The sequence below is a fragment of the Lynx rufus genome, unplaced genomic scaffold (genome assembly GCF_022079265.1).
Source record: "Lynx rufus isolate CCGP_SWC_20201006 ecotype Redwood Valley unplaced genomic scaffold, mLynRuf1.p SCAF_2, whole genome shotgun sequence".
Lineage (NCBI taxonomy): Eukaryota > Metazoa > Chordata > Mammalia > Carnivora > Felidae > Lynx > Lynx rufus.
The window spans coordinates 180,360,913-180,381,813 of NW_025814834.1; the positions used below are offsets into that span (position 1 = coordinate 180,360,913).

At 36.4% G+C, this 20,901-nt stretch overlaps 1 protein-coding gene across 1 annotated transcript in view; it reads left to right on the forward strand.

Moving 5' to 3' along the window:
• TUT4 (terminal uridylyl transferase 4) overlaps window positions 1-20,901 on the forward strand; it is a 135,442-nt gene that overhangs the window by 105,409 nt on the left and 9,132 nt on the right. Inside the window, 12 exon segments of the mRNA XM_047083259.1 lie at window positions 1,633-1,690; window positions 1,792-1,895; window positions 2,180-2,269; window positions 4,958-5,071; window positions 10,052-10,129; window positions 10,264-10,441; window positions 10,703-10,750; window positions 10,840-10,892; window positions 10,894-10,923; window positions 18,210-18,325; window positions 19,249-19,469; window positions 20,220-20,320. Of these exon segments, the coding sequence (XP_046939215.1) occupies window positions 1,633-1,690; window positions 1,792-1,895; window positions 2,180-2,269; window positions 4,958-5,071; window positions 10,052-10,129; window positions 10,264-10,441; window positions 10,703-10,750; window positions 10,840-10,892; window positions 10,894-10,923; window positions 18,210-18,325; window positions 19,249-19,469; window positions 20,220-20,320 (1,191 nt within the window).

The window sequence follows — 20,901 nt, forward strand, 5'->3', positions numbered from 1 at the left end:
GAGTAAACATGTCTGGTTGATCCTTATTTCTGGCCCTAAGAAACTGCTTCTAGTATTAACATCTTATTCTTTTTTTTCCTTTTAATTAGTTAATTCTTTCTGGGAGAGAGAGAGAGCGTGCATTTGTGTGCACGTGAGTAGGGGAGGGGCAGGAAGGAAAGGGAGAGAGAGATTCTTAAGCAGGCTCCATGCCCAGTGCAGAGGCTGATGCAGGGCTCCGTCTCATGACTGTGAGATCATGACCTGAGCTGAAATCAGAAGTTGATGCTTAACCAGTTGAGCCACCCAGGCGCCCCTTAATATCTTATTCTTTAAAAAATGGAAAAGTTGTAAATGTTTTAGTTCTCCTTAACTAACTTCTGCTCGGTGCCATCTACTTGGAAATAGGCTTCCCCTCTCCATTTTGAAGAGCAAGAATTGAGGGAGTAGGAAATGATTTTACCCAGGGAAGAGGTTAGGGTTTAGATACCTTCTATGTAAAATTTAATAGTCAGACTCTAGTCACTAAGGGTTTGCCTGTTATATATATAATCTGTGCCATTAACATTGGAAAGTTGAAACAATAAAAAAGATTAAATTTGCTTCTAGATGAGCCATAGTTGAAACTTATAATTTAGCATAAATTGTATCCTTACATAATAAAGAGAAAAATTATCTCTTATTTTATTATGTGTTAATTAGTAACTAAAGGTTCCCTTGAAATCCTCAGGTTAAGTTGTAATAGCTTCTGGTCTCTTATAGCTAAAAAGAGCATGTTAGGGATATACAAAAGTGATTTTAGTAGAAAGTGTGGGCACTGATGTATATACCATTCAACTTAATCCATTTAATTTATAATGCCATTATCTCCCTATTCCTTGTATCACGGTTATTGTCACATTTCAACTCTGCTGTCTCTGGTTTAAAAAAAATCAATATATTTCAATTTGTGGGGGTAAGAATTTTCTTGAAAAAGTAGATTGTGTAATAATTGGATTACTTTTCTTTTCCTCATCAACATAGTAATAATAATAATAATAATAGCTCACAGACTTAAAGTGCTTATTTTGTGCCAAGCATGCTGCTGAATGCTTTCATACATGTCTCGTGTAATTCTTCCAACTACTTGGTAGGGTAGACATTTATCATTATCTTGATTTTATAGTATTAGGCTCCGAGGGTTAAGGATTCACAGTCACACAGCTAGTTAATACTTAGTTGAAGATTGTTTGTCTAAATTCAGAGCCTATGTTCTTAATCACTGTACTGTTTTACCTTCACCATATCCATCCTTAGTTACATATTCACATATTTGAAAACAGTATTCTCTTGTCTTTGTGCTTCTCACACTTTAATGTGGATGTGAATTACCTGGGAATCTTGTTAAAATGCAGATTATGATTCACTAGATTGGGGCGGGGCCTGAGATTCTGTCTTTCTGTCAAGTTTCCAGACGATGCTGATACTGCAGGTCTATAGACCACATACTTTGAGTAGCAAGGGTATATTTGTATACCCTTATACATATATAAGTAGAGCTTATAGCTAGCTGGAGATTTGAAATGCTAGTATTAAATGCCTCATTACAGTAGAATTTGCACAAGGCCAAATTGAGTTAGACAAACTTTATTATTTGTTTTTTTTGTTTTTTAGAAATTAAACTGTAAGGAAATAATTGAAAATTTGGCAAAAATTCTTAAGAGACATCCAGGTATGAATTTAAATTATAGCTTTAAAACAACAAAATATTTTTTAGCTTTATGAAAATTATTTAACATAATGAAATTTTTGTGTTTGTTTGTCTTAAATCAGGTTTAAGAAACATTTTGCCTATAACTACTGCCAAAGTGCCTATAGTAAAATTTGAACATAGACGAAGTGGTTTAGAAGGTGATATCAGTTTATATAATACATTGGTGAGTTTCTCTTTCTGTATAGACCCAGGTATTTGTTATTTTAAAAGTTTACAGATCACTGACCATTTATGTTTAAATGTTTCAAATGTATTTTAAGACAAAAATATTTTTATGAATCATCTTGATATTTCCTTCACATTGAAGATTAGTTTTTGATTCATTTATAGGTATTTTAAGTTTTACAATTATATATTTTATTTGGATTGTATTATATCTTTTTATCTGATTTCTGAGTTTAATTTTAATAGATTTGAAATGCTTTCCAATATGTAATTATTTTTCAGGCTCAACATAACACAAGAATGCTAGCTACTTATGCAGCTATTGATCCTAGAGTACAATACTTGGGATATACTATGAAAGTGTTTGCAAAGGTATTTATTAAATAGTTAATGATCTGCTTTGTTATAATACTCATGATAGTTGATATATATGGATGTCAGACTTGTGGCAAATATCTTCTCAGTTTTACTTGGCTGAGCTTTTATTTTATTATTATTTTTAATGTGTACTTGTTTTTAAAGCTTATTTTTTTATTTTGTGTAAGAGAGTGTGAGTGAGTGGGGGAGGGGCAGAGAGAGGGAGAGAGAGAATCCCAAACAGGCTCCATGGTGTCCGTGTAATGCAGAGCCCAATGTGGGGCTCAGTTCCACAAACCATGAATTCATGACCTGAGCCAAAATCAAGAGGTGGATGCTTAACCAACTGAGCACCCAGATGCCCCTGTTTATTTGTTTTGAGAGAGAGAGAGAGAGAGAGGGCATGTGCACATGCTGACACTTGTGTGTAGCAAGGCAGGGACAGAGAAGAAGAGAGAATCCCAAGCGGGCTCCACACTGTCAGCACAGAGCCAGATGCAGGGCTCGAATTCATGACTGAGATCATGACCTAAGCCAAAATCAAGAGTTGGATGCCCAACCAACAGAGCCACTCAGGTGCCTCATTATTTATCTGAGCTTTTAAAGGGAAGCACTCTATTAAATGGTTTAAATTTATACCTTTTAGAGTAGGGTGAGTCTTCTTAGTTTTTTCCTGTGTGTGCTCTATTCCTATGTGCAATACTTTCGTAAATTTCTCAGTGGAGTGAAGATTTTCAGCCCCAGGTCTGGGAGTTGGCATATCATACTGAGTTAGGTAAGAATCTCTGAGTTAGGAAATCTGAGATTTGGGTCTAGTCATAAATTTTTCTAAGAAAACAAAACAATAAAATGTTGTGTTTCTTCTGTTATAACACTTATAAACTGAATTCTGTTTTCTTGTTTTTCACTAAGTGTGTAAACTCTATGAAGATGGAGACCTGTATCCCCAGTTTAGCGTACCTGCTTTGTGGTAGCTATTCAGTAAACAGTTAATTTTGTGAATGTGTTTGTGGAAGACTTCTAGTAGTGGAGTGAGTTGGTCACTTTTTCATTTAGTAAAATCCACTCTTCCAGCAGGAAGACATATTTGTTTAGATATTCCTTTAGCATGTCTGTGGACAGAGGTCATCTTAGAAAAGAATGATGGAGTGCCTGGGTGGCTTAGTTAAGCATCCGACTTCGGCTCAGGTCATGATCTCACAGTTTGTGGGTTTGAGCCCCACATCGGGCTCTGTGCAGATAGTTCAGAGCCTGGAGTCTGCTTCAGATTCTTTGTCTCCCTCTCTCTCTGCCCCTCCTCTGCTGGCACTCTTTCTTTCTCCAAAATAAATAAACATTTAAAACAATTTTAAAAAAAGAAAAGAATGGCATTCAGACACATTCTCAAATCGTATTTGATATGGCTACTTTTGGATTCACCTCACAAAATAATTTTAGCATGACCATTTGCAACTACGTGGATGGAACTGGAGGGTATTATGCTAAGTGAAATTAGTCAGAGAAAGACAAAAATCATATGACTTCAATCATATGAGGACTTTAAGAGACAAAATAGATGAACATAAGGGAAGGGAAACAAAAATATAAAAACAGGGAGGGACAAAACAGAAGAGACTCATAAATATGGAGAACAAACTGAGGGTTACGGGAGAGGTTGTGGGAGGGGGGATGGGCTAAATGGGTAAGGGGCACTAAGGAATCTACTCCTGAAGTCATTGTTGCACTATATGCTAAATAACTTGGATGTAAATTTTAAAAAATAAAAAATAAAACAAGTTAAAATTAAAAAAAAGTAATCTTAGCATGATGGGTCTGTACTCTTGTGGAGTTGTGGCAATGAAACTTAAAAGTGTTTCATATCAGAAATCATTCCTCTCCCTTTATATGTCAGCTAAAGTCTTAGTGGAAGTCTCTGAGGATTCTTTCATGATATTTTTCAATTAAAAATTTTGTTTTGAATAGTCAACTTATTCATGTGGTTTTGAATTTAAAAGGTCTAAAGGGATTTCTGCTGGAAAATCTCTTGTCCACACCTGTCTCCTAGCTAACCAGTGCTTCTTGCTGGAGGCAACTGGTGTTAAAAAGTTCCTCTGTGCCTTCCCAGAAATATGTCAGTATAAGCAAATACATAAATTTCTTATCTCCTTTTTATTACAGGTATAAATATACTGAAAACATTGTTTTGTATTTTGCTTTCCTCACTGAATAATAGATAGAAATTATTTTCTATTAGTATACTAGAGCTTTTTTGTTCCTTTTTTTCTTCCTTGTTCTTTTTTAATGGTGACACCCTGTTCCATAGTGTAGTCATCAGTTTTTTAAAACCTGTGCCCCACTGATGAGTCTTGTTTCTATTTTTTTGCTGTTAAAATAGTGCTATAATAAAAAAAAATTTAAGTTATTTCACATGTTTTTTGGTGTTTTTGCAGGATAAATCCTTAGAACAGAATTGCTAGGTTAAGTAAGATATACTTTTGTAATTTTGATATTGCCAAATTATTCTTCATAGATTTTATGCTAATTTATACTGCCATCTGTAATGTACAAGAGTGCCTGTTTGCCCATCCTCATAATAGTTTGTTGTTAGCTTTTGGATATTTGACATTTTGACGGGTTAAAAAAATAGTGTCTTCATGTAGTCAGTACTTCTGCATGGAATAAGATTCTGAAGTTTTATTTTCAATAATATTTCTGTTTCTTTAGCGATGTGACATTGGAGATGCTTCCAGGGGAAGTTTATCTTCATATGCTTATATCCTTATGGTGCTGTACTTTCTGCAGCAGAGAAAACCACCTGTTATCCCAGTTCTACAAGAGGTAGGTTTTTAAAGTGTAAAGGAGTTTCTTGTGAAAATTGATCTACACATAGATCTTGTGTAGTTTATGAGATCATGAAGGAATTTTTCCAGCATGGACAATTCTGAGTTTTCTTCTTCCTTTAATGTTATAATCATATAATGAACTTTTTTGCAAAATTCATTATGGGAGAATATAGACTACCAAAAGAATAATAGATGAACAGAACTATTAAATATCTTTTGCAACAGTTTTGTATTTCACAGTATTAGAGTATTGCAGATGATTACGAAAGTCTTGTAGCCATCGATGAACTCATACATTATATCATCTCAGATGCAAATATAAAGTTTCTTCTCTCCATAGTATTCTCCCTTCCCCTGCCTGGCAATGAGGTTTGGTATATTCTTGTGTATACTTTGGTCAACTTTGTGAATTTTTGTTGAGAGAAAACTCAAGGAAATTCTTCCTCATCTCTGTAAGGGTATGTTAATTGCAGTAAGTGTAAGAGTGTACATCAGAAGAAACAGATTGTACTCCTTTTCATTCAGATTTGGTGACTTAAGGATTCTCTTTTTGTAGCCAATTTATACTCTGTTATAGATTTAAGGGATTTCTTAATCATCTGTCTTTTCTTCCTCATTCTTGGCACAATGTGTATTTGCAAGCATTAGGGAGAATCCAGTTCTAATTTCTTAGGAAAGTGTTTATTTTCACATAAAGAGAAGAATCAGTTAGAATTGCTTGGCAGTTCACATATTCTGACTTCACATAAACCGATTGTCACGGCAGAAAAGAAAATCACACAATAAGCAAGCCAAATGGTGAATGTCAGATAGCCCTAGTAAATTTTAAAAAGTTCTAATGAATGTCATGTGCTTATAGCAGCATTTCCTTGCCCCTTTTTAAGATAACAATGGAAAGGAATCAAAAATTTCAAATATCCTTTCTTGGCAGAAAATTTTAAGTTGCTGAATTTATGTTGAATGATGTGGTTTTTGACAAGGTTGTTCACAGTAGGATGCTTAAAATTTATCATGAATTAATGAGGCCTGACAAGGCCAGGATCATTCTCTGTATTAGTCCATTGTTAACGGCTTTAAATTTGGGGATCTTAAATGCATTATTGCCCAGGAATACCATAGCAGCCATTTACTATGATTTGCTATGACTTCGACAGAATACCATGACTAAAATGGAACACAAAATTTGTTTTCATGGTGGTTTGTCTATGTTTTGTAATTACATTACCCATGAATGAGATACCACTAAGGTAGCACTATATAATGGAAAGAGCAGGCGCATGATTTTGGAGCCAGAGATACCTGATCTGAATCCTAATTCTGACATTGTGGCTTTCAAAAAGTTGCCTAACGGCCACTAGTCTGAGTTTCATCAACAGTAATAATGTAGTAGTATTATTTCAGTATTGATATAAGGTACAGAGAAATCGGATGCTTTTGCATATAGTAGGAGCTAAATGGTGCATGTTTTATTATCATCATCATCATTAGCAGATTTTTAAATATTATTACTGGGAAAATGTAGGCAGGACTATAGTAGCCAACTTCAAGAACTCTCCCATTATCTGCATAACAGTGCTTGATGAAATGAGAGGCAGTCCATGGAATGTTTTCCATCATAATGAGCTCTGATTGTGGGGGGCTTTGTGATACATATGAACTGATGATATATGGATTTTGCTTCTGGCATTTTTGCTTGTCATATGGGACCCCATTGTCCATTCTTGGCATCATTTAAGTATTGGTCATTGGCATCGATCAACTTTTAAGGGTAAGGATATGTTTAATGAAGATGATGATCTTTGACTCCATTTGTAATTGAACCTAGACTTGAAGTGACTGGGTATAAGTAATGTTCTACTAAGTGTATTTTTCATGGTTAACAGTACAAAGTTATGTAGGTCAAAAGGAGCTTTCCTAAGAGAATGGTTTTGCTGTATTCTAGAAAATCATCGTAAGTAAAGTACATTTTCATATAAAAATGCTAAAAAAGAATTAGGGAGTGTTTTCACACTTGATACTATGAACCACTATGTTTTCTTAGCTTATATCAGCTTAAAAATTGCCATTGAATGGATGAATCTTGAGGGCAGTATGTTAAGTAAGATAAAACAGTCGGAGAAATATTGTGTGATTCCACTTAAGTGAGGTAGTCAAATCCAAAGAGATGGAAAGTGGAATGGTGGTTTTCAGGGGCTAGGAGAGAGAGGAAGAGGGAATTATTGTTTAATAGTTTCAGTGTTTCGTTTCTTTTCAGTGTTTCATGAAAAGAATTCTGTGGGTGGATGATGGTGATGGTGTACAACAATGTGAGTGTGCTTAATGCCACTGAACTGTACACTTATAAAATTTATATCATAATCATTTGTTGTGTGTATTTGTTATGTGTACACATAACATATCATTATGTTATGTGTAAAAAAATTGCAATTTAAATATAGCAGTAGAGGGGCACCTGGGTGGCTCAGTTGGTTAAGCATCCGACTTTGGCTCAGGTCATGATCTCATGGCTGGTGAGTTTGAATCCCCACGTCGGGCTCTGTGCTAGCAGCTCGGAGCCTGGAACCTGCTTTAGAATCTGTGTCTCCCTCTTTCTCTGCCCCTTCCCTGCTCGTTCGTTCTCTCTCTCTCTCTCTCTCTCTCTCTCAAACAAAAATTAAATATAGCAGTAGATACTAAAATACTACAATTAAATATAAAAGTAAATATGGAAAACATACAGGGTCACTCCTTGTACAAATATGATTGAGATGTGTCATGAAGTTTTAGAGGGAGTACTGAGTGCTTGAATAGAAAATGATGGTGTTGAGAGAGAGAAAGAGAAGAGAGAAATGGAAAGAGTAAGTGTTTCTAAGGGCTGAAAGAGTGGAAAGTTAGAAAATGAAATATGAGAGCTCATAAAAAAAATTGGCAAATCAGTGATTAAACACCTTCCAAGGCCCACCCCCCAGGGTCCACTTCCTGTGTTAATCAGCCAACATAGTTGAGTTTGGATCACGGTGGTTACTCAGAAATAAGAATTATATCAAAAAGAATCAAGGTCTAAAGTGGTAGCTTGTATTATTTTCCATGTAATATCTATAATAGTATCCATAAGGGTAAAATAATCTATAAGGGTAAAATATTACACTTTGGCTCCTTTGAAGCCTTCATTTCTTTTTTCAGGGCAAGATCCCATATCTTTTGTTTTAGATATCAATATCTGTAATTGCCAGGCTCTCCGTTGTTTGTTTTATGAAGTGTCAGAATTTATGGTAGATAAGTGGTAACTGTATTTAAGTTACATATAAATAAAAAGCAACTTATTAGCTTAAGTTTCTGGAAACTTGATCACTTTATGAACATGCTTTCAGAGTAAATATATTCATTCAACAAACATTTATTAAGTATTCCCTATATGACAGGCTGTGATGTAGTAGGAATTTTGGCTCCAGTGGAAAGTTAGTTTTTGCCTACAAGGAACATAAAGCTGAGAGTGAGATTAGATGGGCCAGACATGTTAATTTTGTAAATCACTGTACCATCTAAAATGGAAGGGGTGATGAGGGAGGACCACCTTATCTGATGGTTTTGGAGTATTTTCTGGTAAGCTCTGGGGACTCATTAGTGTACATGTGAGAAGTGAGATAAGGAAAAATGGGGTATGTTTCCTGTACTCAGGCTTCTATCAGAGTACCTCTGCTTTTTATCTGTTTTACCTATTAAGCTTCCAGGAAGGTTGCATTTTAGGAGAAGTTTCTACAGCTTAAGAGGAAAAGAAAAAAGGAAACAACTGACCTAATTAATCTAATCTCTCATTTTCATTGAGAATACCTAAGGGTTTAAGAGGATAATTGTCTTATCCGGAATCACTACTTGGCAGGACTAAGACTAGAAATGAAGTCTGCTGACTGAACCTATTGCAACTTTCTACTTTATTGCATCTTTTTTTTAAAAAAAATCTCATGGGATACTTTTCTTCTAGTAAAGTAGCATTACTCACCGCCCCCTTCCTCTCCTTGGTCGGGACAGTGAATTATTATGCATAATTAATCATGAAGCTTTTGGGGGCACATGGGTGGCTCAGTCAGTTAAGTGTTGGACCCTTTGTTTCAGCTCAGGTCATGATCTCACAGTTTGTGAGTTCAAGCGCTGCATCAGGCTCTGTGCTGGCAGTGTGGAGCCTGTTTGGGATTCTCTGTCTCCCTCTCTCTCTCTGCCCCTCCCCTACTTGTGCTGTCTCTGTCTGTCTCAAAAATAAAATAAAGCCTTAAAAAAAAACATGTTTAAAAAAAATATCAGGGGCACCTGGGTGGCTCAGTCAGTTGGGCGTCCGACTTAGGCTCAGGTCATGATCTTGTGGTTTGTGGGTTCAAACCCCACATTGGGCTCTGTGCTGACAGCTCAGAGCCTGGAGCCTGCTTCGGATTCTGTGTCTCCCTCTGTCTCTGTCCCTCCCCCACTCATGCTCCGTTTCTTTCTGTCTCAGAAATATATAAACATAAAAAAATTTTTTTTATCATGAAGATTTTACAATTTTTATGAAGATGTCAGGGAAATCTACCTAATTTTCTCTCTAAAGAAATCAATGCCCAGGGACTTTTCAGCTTCATCTGACACAGATAACTGATTAAAAGTACTAGACCCCTTCCCCAAAACAATCAGTTCCATTATGTGTTTCTGCATCTATGATCCTTTGATGAAAATTCGGTTTTCATTGTTTTTTTCTTTAGTTTTACTTCCTTATTTTTCGGCTGGATGTGTTTGGACAGGCCAAATAGATAACATCAAATGTGTCAATTTGGAGAGTCTCATGCTTTGACCTTCCAGATACATTTTATTCATTAATAACTTGGCATCAAATTATACTATCCTGACATGTTCCTTTTGGAAGAAGTATTTCAATGTGTCTTTTATAGCTACATTCTGAAATGATTTGAGAATACTTAGGCTTTTGGGTTGGATGACTTGAAATCTGATAATAAAATTGTTTTTGCAGATCTTTGATGGAAAACAGATTCCACAGCGAATGGTTGATGGATGGAATGCATTTTTCTTTGATAAAACAGAAGAGCTGGTAATTTTTTCATAACCTTTATGTTACAGAATGCTCACTGATACATGTTAGGATTTGAATAATTTAATAATTTTACTTGAGGTCCATATTTTGGGTAGGTATTGACATCTCTCTCTCTTTGTTCTCACTTACAGAAAAAGCGTTTACCTTCACTTGGAAAGAATACAGAAACGTTAGGAGAGCTTTGGTTGGGACTGCTTCGCTTCTATACTGAAGAGTTTGATTTCAAGGAATATGTAATTAGCATTCGGCAGAAAAAGCTGTTGACAACTTTTGAGAAGCAGTGGACATCCAAATGCATTGCAATTGAAGGTAATCATTTAACTGATATTACCTGAGGAACAAAATAAAACAAAACAAAAAGCTAGAGTTTCATTTGGGAAGGAAATTGAGGGGAGAACTAAAACACATTAGAATTGGAAGATTCTTCCTCTTTTAATCTATAATTTTTAAAAGAATAATTTGCTGATTTGAATGGTCTGAGTTATATAGTATTAGACTCTAGTTATGGCTCCTAAGTTTATGTTATAGTGAACATAATTTTTAATTAAAAAATAAATATTTCTTTTCTAGATCCTTTTGACTTGAATCATAACCTTGGTGCTGGAGTTTCTAGGAAAAGTAAGTTTGAAATATAGAAATCTCCTGTTTTTAAAGCTCTCTTATACATTAAGGTCTGCATCTTTATTATTTTCTTCTTTTTTCAATAGTGACCAATTTTATCATGAAGGCATTTATCAATGGAAGGAAACTTTTTGGTACCCCCCTTTTATCCACTCATTGGCAGAGAAGCTGTAAGTTTACATAATTTGAATTCTGAATATTTTTTCTTATAAGAACTGTTCTTTGTAATACAGGAAGCCTTATCCTGTTTTCAAGTTGGTGTTAGGAGTAGGGGAAAGAGATGATTATAAGCTCCCTGTATTGTTTTTTTATTGCATTTGTCATAGTCCATAATGAGATACCTATTTGCTAAATGTTGTGTATTTGTTAATCTGTTAAATTTTGTCTCCCTCATTAGACTGTAGCTCCATGAAGACAGGTCTCTTCACCGTCATACCTCTAATACCTATCGTAGTGCCTGGCACATAGGATGCATCAGATAAGCATTTGTTGAATGAGTGAGGGTAGATATTCAAGAGTCAGTATCCTTAAAGTTTGAATTTTTTTTTAAATGTGTTTTAAAAACACCTTTTTTAATGTTTATCTTTGAGCGAGCGAGAGAAGGAGAGAGAATGCTCGAATGGAGGAGGGGTGGAGAGAGAGGGAGATACAGAATCTGAAACAGGCTCCAGGCTCCAAGCTGTCAGCACAGAGCCTGATATGGGGCTTGAACTCATGAACCTATGATCTCATGACCTGAACCAAAGTTGGATGCTTAACCGACTGAGCCACCCAGGTGCCCCTTTAAATCCTGAATTTGAATTGTTGCCTACTGCCCCTCTTCCATCTCTAGAAGTCTTTTTTTTTTAATGTTTATATATTTATTTTGAGAGAGAGAGAACAGGGGAGGGACAGAGAGAGAAGGAGAGAGAGAGTGTCCTAAGCAGGCTCTGCCACTGTCAGTGCAGAGCCTAACTCAGGGCTCGATCTCACAAACCTTGAGATCATGACCTGAGCCGAAATCAGGGGTTGGGTGCTTAACTCACTGAGCTACCTAGGTGCCCCTTATCCCTTGAAATCTAAATGAAAATACAAACAGAGAGGACAGCACCAAAGAAATACTTTATTATTTGCTGAGGCTTCTGCCCTAATTTTGGTGTAGCCCTGGTAAGCTGAATTTGATGGCATGGAACTGAGAGGATTCCTTTTACCTGAACTGGGTGGCATAGTGTTTCCCATTCTTCTTGGTCTCATTCTGTTTTTTTGCTTGCTTTCTAATGGGAGGAGGTCTAAGTTTCACAGAAACTTCCAAGAGAAGCAATCTCAAGAGAGAAGAAACTGTGTCTCTACTATTGCCTAATTAATATCCTCAATCTTGTTCAGTACAATTTCCACTCTCTTTTTTTGGGATGTAGGGTAAGAAAAGTAGAAAAGTCTAGAGCTTTATTCCCTTGGAGCATTTTTTTTTCCTACCTTTTGGGGGGTGATAATAATTATAATGGAGAGAAATAAAATAACAGTAAAATTTGAAATGACACAAAAGTTGTATAAGAACAAAAATGTCAAACAAACGGAAAATCCAACAATAATTTTACTAACATACTCATTAAAATAGCAATTAGTAAAGAGCACAGTCAGATCAGAACAAATCTGATGATGCACTTATAAAACATTTTACCTGAAAATTGTGGGAATTCCAATTATTAGTGTGTGTATATACATATATATACATGCATGTGTTCCATAGAACCCAGCAGTTTCATGTTGTCAGACTTTTTAGTAGAATATTAAATTAGAATACTTAGTAAACTGGAAATGTGCTAACTTTAGTCTATGAATATAAGATTTTAGTAACTCATAATAACTCAGTATGTTATAAGCAGTTCTAACAGATATCAGTCTTTGGTCTTGAATATCATTTGGTATAAAAGCCAAATATCGGTTTGGGGCCTATCAGAAGTCTGGGTCTATGAGTTGGCTAACCATTTTTTGATCGAATTTTTCCTTTTTAAAAGTTAATATATAGTATTCTATGGCTTGTGTATTCTAGTCTGTTCTCCTTTGACAGGCATTTAGATTGTTTTCATTATATCAGTGTTACAACTGATGCTATTAAAAAATACCCTTGTTAAATAGTCTTTCATGTTTATACTTACCATAGTAAAATTTATTCTTTCAATGCATATTTATTGAATTCCTACTTGTACTGATTTCTCTGTTATGTACTGACAAGGCTTATAAGTATACAAAATAGATGTGTTTCATTCTTACACTTATGAAAATGAAGACAAGTATATTTTCTATTCATCTTTTTCACTTACGTATTCCCACTTCAACTATTCTACACCATCAGGTCCTCTACTATACTGACCCATTTTCTCCCATTCTGTCAGCTATCTTGTCTTCATTTTTCTTCCTATTCAAGTTAGATTTCCTGGTCTGTTCTCTTGCATATACTTTCTTTATTTTTCCTTTTTTTTTTTTTAACTTAAATTTTAGTTAACATATAGTGCAAATGTTGGTTTCAGGAGTAGAATTTAGTGATTCATCACTTACGTATGCTTATCACAACAAGTGCCCTCCTGAATATCCATCACCCATCTAGCCCATTTCTCACCCACCTTCCTCCATCAACCCTCAGTTTGTTCTTTATTATTAAGAGTCTCTTATGGTTTGTTTCCCTTTCTCCTCTTCCCCCCATTTTTATATGTTCATCTGTTCTGTTTCTTAAATTCCATGTATGGGTGAAATCATATGGTATTTGTCTTTCTCTGACTTATTTCACTTTGCATAATGCATTCTAGCTCCATCCACATTACATATGGCAAGATTTCATTCATTTTGATGGCTGAGTAATATTCCATTGTATGTATGTGTGTGTGTGTGTGTGTGTGTGTGTGTGTGTGTGTATACACACACACACACCCCACATCTTTACCTATTCATCAGTTGATGGACATTTGGGCTTTCTCCGTAGTTTGGCTATTGTTGACAGTGCTGTGCCATATACTTTCATTAATTAAAAAAATTTGTTTTTTTATTTGAGAGAGCAAGAGAAAGCATGTGCAAGCAGGGGGGAGAGAGAGAATCTCAAGCAGGCTCCATGCTCAGGGAAGAGCCTGACACAGGGCTCAATCCCACAACCCTGGGATCATGACCTGAGCCAAAATCAAGAGTTGGACACTCAGTTGACTGAGCCACCTAGGTGCCCCAATGTGGCCTACATTTTCAATTCCTTTGCACCATTGTCCTCTTTTGCACCGTTTTTTTTCTTTGTTTTTGTTTATTTTTTTGTTTTATTTTGTTAAGAGAGAGAGAGCACAGGCAAGAGAAGAGGGGTAGAAGGAGAGAGAGAATCTCACGCAGGCTCCATGCTCAGGGAAGAGCCTGACATGGGGCTCAGTCCCAAACCTGGAATCATGACCTGAGCTAAAAGCAAGAGTTGAATGCTCAACTGACTGAGCTACCCAGGCCTTCCTTTCTTTTGCACCCTTATGTGTTCAGCCTTACATGAATTCACTCATCTACCATCTGTCTGTGCTTGGGCAGCTAAGCACTATGGAAAAAAGTCATAAAGCTAGGTGGTTTTATTTATATAGTACAACTATAAATTAATGTTTACTGGCCTAAATTAGACTTTCGGTACCATGTGACATTCTTACTACATTAAAAAAAATTTTTTTTAATGTTTATTTATTTTTGACAGAGAGAGAGTGACAGAGCATGAGCAGGGAAGGGACAGAGAGAGAGGGAAACACAGAATCCAAGGCAGGCTCTAGGCTCTGAGCTGTTAGCACAGAGCCTGATGCACAGCTTGAACTCACAGACTGCAAGATCACGACCTGAGCCAAAGTTGGACATTTAACCAACTGAATCACCCAGGCGCCCCTATATTTTTTTTAAAGTATATTTATTTATTTTGAGACAGAGGGAGGGGCAGAGAGAGAGGCATGGATAATCCCAAGCAGGCTCTGCAATGGTAGTGCAGAGCCTGATGCGGGGCTCGATCCCATTACATGAGATCATGAACTGATCCGAAACCAAGAGTTAGACACTTAACTGAGCCACCCAGGTGTTCCTCTTATTACATTTCTTTAGTTATCTATATTTCCTATTTGATAAAAACTAATTCAGGTCTTATTTTACTCAAAATTCAATACCTGTTGTGTTTTGTCCACCCTTTCACCTCTGCCCTTCTTATGCTTAGAAGTGTTCCCTCAGAGACAAAGATAGTATCAGACCAATATTCCTTCAAGTTTCTGTAAATCTGTAAATCTGCCTGCATCTGCAGATACATTTTTTTTTAAATGTTCATTTATTTTTGAGAGAGAGAGAGCACAAACAGGGGAGGGGCAGAGAGAGAGGGGAACAGAGGGGCTCTGTTATGATAGCAGCAAGCCCTATATGGGGCTTGAACTCAACCAACCATGAGATCATGACCTGAGCTGAAGTCGGACATTCAACTGACTGAGCCATCCAGGTGCCCCACAGATACATTTTCTTTATCAGAGACTAGTCCTTCATTTGCATTCTAGTTCCATTTGTTAGTCCCTTTACCTTGAATCTTTAGTCTCTTCATCTGTGAAAAACATTTTCAAAGATGAAATACATAAAACATAATTACAGATTAGCATAAAGAGATGAGCATTTACTATTGATTTTAATGATAGGGAACACTAATTTTGAACCTCAGGCAAAATGTCTCCCCAAGAAAGAATTACTTTCTTCAATTAGTAAACTTCTATTACAAAAAAAACAAAAAAACTCCGTTATTAGTAGTAGTATATTTTGAAATTCTTCAATAAAAATTTAGTGGAAATTTGCTTTCTCTCTTGTTAAGAGAGAAGGTACATAATACCTTCAATTTTGTCACAACACCTAAAATATTTACTCGCTGGTACAGGAAAAGTTTGCTGACCCTCAGGTGTAAGCCACCTTAACTGGGATGGGGGAATGGAGCAACGTGGATTAGAGATTCAAGAATAAAGTGGTTACAACTGGTGATTAATTAAAGGTGATGGGTGAAGGAGACCAAGTTCAGGATGATTCCTAGGTTTCTGCATTAAGCAACTGGGTGAACTGACACAGGCTTTCATTTTGTCTTGGAAGAAAATATGATGATGAAGATTTTAATTAGGGACATTGGTTTCATCAATAATAACTGTGAAGAATTCTTTTATCTGTTTTTTAAAATGCAGCTTTATTGATATAATTCATATACTCTATAATTCACTGATATACAGTGAACAGTTAATTCACTGGTTTATAGTTTATTCACAGGATTGTGCAGCCTTCACCCAATCCAATTTAGAACATTTTGTTTTTCTCTCAAGGAAACCCCTATCCCCACTCCTGTTTTTACTCCTACCCCTCAAAACTATCAATCTGTTTTTTTTTTCTCTGAAGATTTGACTGTGTGGACATTTTGTATGAATGGAATCATATGTGGAGCCTTTTGTGACTGGCTTCTTTCATTTGGGCTAATGTTCTCAGGGTTTGTTCATGTATCAGTACTTCATTCCTTTTTATGGTTGAATGGTATTCCATTATATGGATATATCAGATTTTATTTATTCATCACCTGTGTTGGACATTTGAGTTGTTTCTACTTCTTGGATATTATGAGTAATGCTGTGAATATTTGTGCACAAATTTTCATGCGGATGTATGTTTTCTTTTGGTTATATATCTAACAGAATTGCTGGGTCATTTTGATAAATTTATTTTTAACTTCCTGAGGTGCTGCAAAACTTTTTTTTTCTAATGTTTTATTTATTTTTGAAAGAGAGAGACAGAGTATGAGCAGGGGAGAGTCAGAGAGAGAGGGAGACACAGAATCTGAAGAAGGCTGCGGGCTGTGAGCTGTCAGCACAGAGCCCGACGCGGGGCTCGAACTCGTGAACCATGAGGTCATGACCTGAGCCAAAGTCGGACGCTCAACTGACTGAGCACTACCTAGGCGCCCTGCTGCCAAACTTTTTTAAAGTAGCTGTGTTATTTTATATTCCCACTAGCAATATATGTGGGTTCCATTTCATCCACATCCATTTTCTTTTTATGATAGCCATCCTAGTAAGTGTGTCTCTTTTATATCTGACTTTAGATAGGTTTGAAGATTGCTGTATGGACATATTCTCTTGCCTTCCAGAGATGTGGGTACTGTTAGGACATATTAGTCTTTGTGATATTGCAAAACAAAACTGAGCTAAAGCTTAGAATAAGCCAGGTGCTAGGATGAAGGAAAAATGATTTGGGAAAATGACTTGCTTCGTATTAGTTCTCTACCTTCTCTTTAGGTATACCCTGCTTGCATAATAAATGTTACATGTTCTTGAGATGTTATAAGAAAATCCAATCATATTTTAAATAAACCAGAGGATTGCTTTATTTACATAGAGCTTTTTGTAAAGAGCATAGTTTTTTTTTTCTAGAAGTAGCCTGGTAAGGCAGAAAATATGAGATTTGTAGTCAGACAGACTTAGCTTTAAATCCTGCTTACTTACCAGCTTTTTTTACTTTGGGCAAATGACTTGAACTCTCTGAGCGTCCATTTCCTCATCTATAAAATGAAGATTAAAATAGTATCTATTTTAGGGACACCTGGGTGGCTTAGTCAGTTGAACTCCTGACTTTGGTTCAGGTCATCATCCCGCAGTTCATGAGTTCAAGCACCACGTCAGGCTCACTGCTGTCAGCCTGTCAGTGCAGATCCCGCTTCAGATCCTCTGTCCCTCTCTCTGCCCTTCCTCCACTTGTGCTCTCTCAAAAATAAATTTGGAAAATACTGTCTACTTTATTGAAATATTATGGAAAGGGGCGCCTGGGTGGCGCAGTCGGTTAAGTGTCTGACTTCAGCCAGGTCACGATCTCGTGGTCCGTGGGTTCGAGCCCCGCGTCGGGCTCTGGGCCGATGGCTCAGAGCCTGGAGCCTGTTTCCGATTCTGTGTCTCCCTCTCTCTCTGCCCCTCCCCCGTTCATGCTCTGTCTCTCTCTGTCCGAAAAATAATAAACGTTGAAAAAAAAATATTATGGAAAGATGCCACAAATGAATGAGGAAATAATGTGGATATAAAGTGATTAGTACTGTTTGCAGCTGTGATATTGATGATAATTTTTAATCTTATTTTCGTATCATGATTTTAGTTATCGTGAAATATTTGTTGATATTTATTTCCTTTTTTAAAGTTTATTTATTTTGAGAGAGAGAGAGAGAGAGAGAGAGAGTGTGTATGTGTAAGGGAGAGGCAGAGAACTAGAGAGAATCCCAAGCACTGTCAGTATAGAGCCTGATACAGGGCTTGATCTCACGACCATGAGATCATGACCTGACCCAAGATCAAGAGTCGGATGCTTTACTGACTGAGCCACCCAAGTGGCTATTCCCTTTTTTTAAAACCACTTTTACATCTTGGTCTTATTTCCATTTGGATTCCAAAATTCATAGTTTTTTTCTAGCAAACTTTTATTTTCTCCCTAGGAGTACTTCTTTGATTCCAGAGTATTAACAGATGGAGAACTGGCTCCCAATGATCGATGCTGTCGTGTGTGTGGAAAAATAGGCCACTATATGAAAGACTGCCCTAAAAGGAGAAGGTTGGCAAAATGATTATGTATTGACATTACAGGGAAAATAAATGTGAGGCCAATTGTAGCTATAACTGTGTTCATATATGTTTAAGTGAGAAAGTTCAGGGCTTAAATTGGACGTTGGGTAAATGTATATTGGAGTGGAATTTTGTTAATAGAGTGAGATTTATTTTTGGTACAATGGTATCTTAAAATACTCGTTTGTTCATTTATTCATTAATTCATTGTGGCTTTGTGTTTCTTTCTTTTTTTTTAAATTGAAGAAGGATTTATTGATACCTTCTTTATTGGAAACTGTGCTAGGAGTCAAGAAAAAAAAGAGACATGGGGTTCTCACCTCACAGTAATGCAAACCAATAATTATAATATATAATTAACTAAATCTTTGAGGTATCTACTGTGAGGTATACCTATATAATACATATTTTGAGGAATATTTATTCTCTCTACCCCCTGAGGATATATTTATGAAATATACTTTCCTGTATTTAATAGGCCAAGAAAATCCCTTCTGTAGGAATCAAGTCCTGCCTAATATAAAGATCTTAGAACTTGTCAGACAGAATGAACTCCTAGGTTGCATCAGTGCTATTTACTGATTGTTAAATGAGAAGATGCTTTCTCTAAGCATCTACTTCTTACTCTGTAAAAAGGAGTTAATAAATACCAGCCTCTGTTTGATTGTTATAAGATTAAAATTCAATACTAAAAATTTTTTCTAATTTGATAATGTATTATAAAACTACTAGAATACCCAGTTGCTGCCATATGAGTAGATGTGCTTTAAATATGAGTTCTTTTGCCTTAAAAAAGATGCATGAAACCATGAGCATGTTAATCCCTTTATTGTGAGACTCTTGTATAGTTTAGTTTGTTCTGTGATTCACTCAGTTTACAAGTCCCTAGCCCCACATTATTGGTATCAGCAGTTTACTGTTTAGACTAAAGAAGAAAGACAGTGAAGAAGAGAAGGATGGGAATGAAGAGGAGAAAGACTCCCGAGACCTTCTTGATCCCCGAGACCTCCATGACACTCGAGAGTTTAGAGACCCCAGAGACCTCAGATGCTTCATATGTGGAGATGCTGGACATGTACGAAGGGAGTGCCCAGAGGTCAAGCTGGCCCGTCAGAGGAATAGCAGTGTGGCTGGTAAATAGAACAAGCCAAAAATAGTTTCTGGTAGAAATAAGGTCATTTGTGTTGATAACATTTTTAATGTATTTATTGTTTTGAAAGAGAGATAGTATATGTGTGCACGAGCAGGGAGAGGAAGAGAGAATATCTTAAGCAGGCTCCATGCCCAGGGTGGAAACAGACTCAGGGCTTGCTCTCACAACGTGAGATCATGATCTGAGCTGAAAGCAAGAGTTGGTTGCTTAACTGACTGAGCCACCCAGGCGCCCTGCAGAAGGTATTTTCTGAAATATATTGTCTCCTTTAGAAAAGCAGTATTTGTCTTTTTGTCCTTTCTATTCCCAGTTTTTTTTTTAAGTTTATTTATTTTTGAGACAGAAGAGTGTGTGCATGCACACATGTACACTTGGGAGAGGGACAGAGAGGGAGATAAAGAATCCCAAGTAGGCTCTGTGCTGTCAGCACGGAGCCTGATGCGGGACTCGAACTCATGAACCTCATCATGACCTGAACTGAAATCAAGAGTCGGAAGCTTAATCAGCTGAGCCACCCAGGCGTCCTCCACAGCATATTTTTTTTAGTGATTTACAAGATTGAAAAATGACTTTAACAAAATGTTGTTACAAGTCCTTCACATGCATAATCATAGTTTAAAAGTACAAATCTAAGATTTGAGACTCTTTAACAGAGAAAGGGAGTTTATTGATTGTCATTTCTCTGCTGTTTTCATTATCTGTTGATTTTCTTTCTGATGTCTTCTCTTAGCAGCCCAGTTGGTCCGCAACCTCGTAAATGCCCAACAAGTGGCTGGTTCAGCCCAGCAACAGGGTGATCAGTCCGTAAGGACTAGACAGTCCTCAGAATGTGTAAGTACTGAACCTGCAAATGGATTAGTCTTGGCAGGAAGATAGTACTATCTTTGATGGGTGATAGGGTTGATCTTTCAGACTTCAAATACAATCATCCAGATTACTTGGTGCTTTGTAGTGGTATTCTTGCTAGTCACCTGAGGTGGAATGAGCATTACTTTTGGAGTGATGTATATCTGGGTTTGTATCTATGGGCAAGCTACTTAACTTCAGTGACTCTGCCTTCTTATTTGTAAAGTAAGATAACAACTACTAATATGTTTGTTGGTAGATTAAAATAAGGTAATGACTTTGAGGTTCTAGGCTTTGCCTAGTGGAAAAATATCAGCAACATTTATAAAAATAGACACAAAAATTGAGATGTGTTGGGGTTTAATACTGTTAAGGCAGTACATGCATGGTATTGCACTTGCTTGAAGCTTTTATGTGTCTTCTCATAGCTAATTTGAATACCTAGTGAAATATATCCTGTGAAAGCAGAATATTGAATTAGAGTTCAGATTCACAAGTTTCATATTTGCTGAGTTGCTTTTTACCTTTATGTAAATCTGTATTCATCTTGCACTTCTTAAATTAAT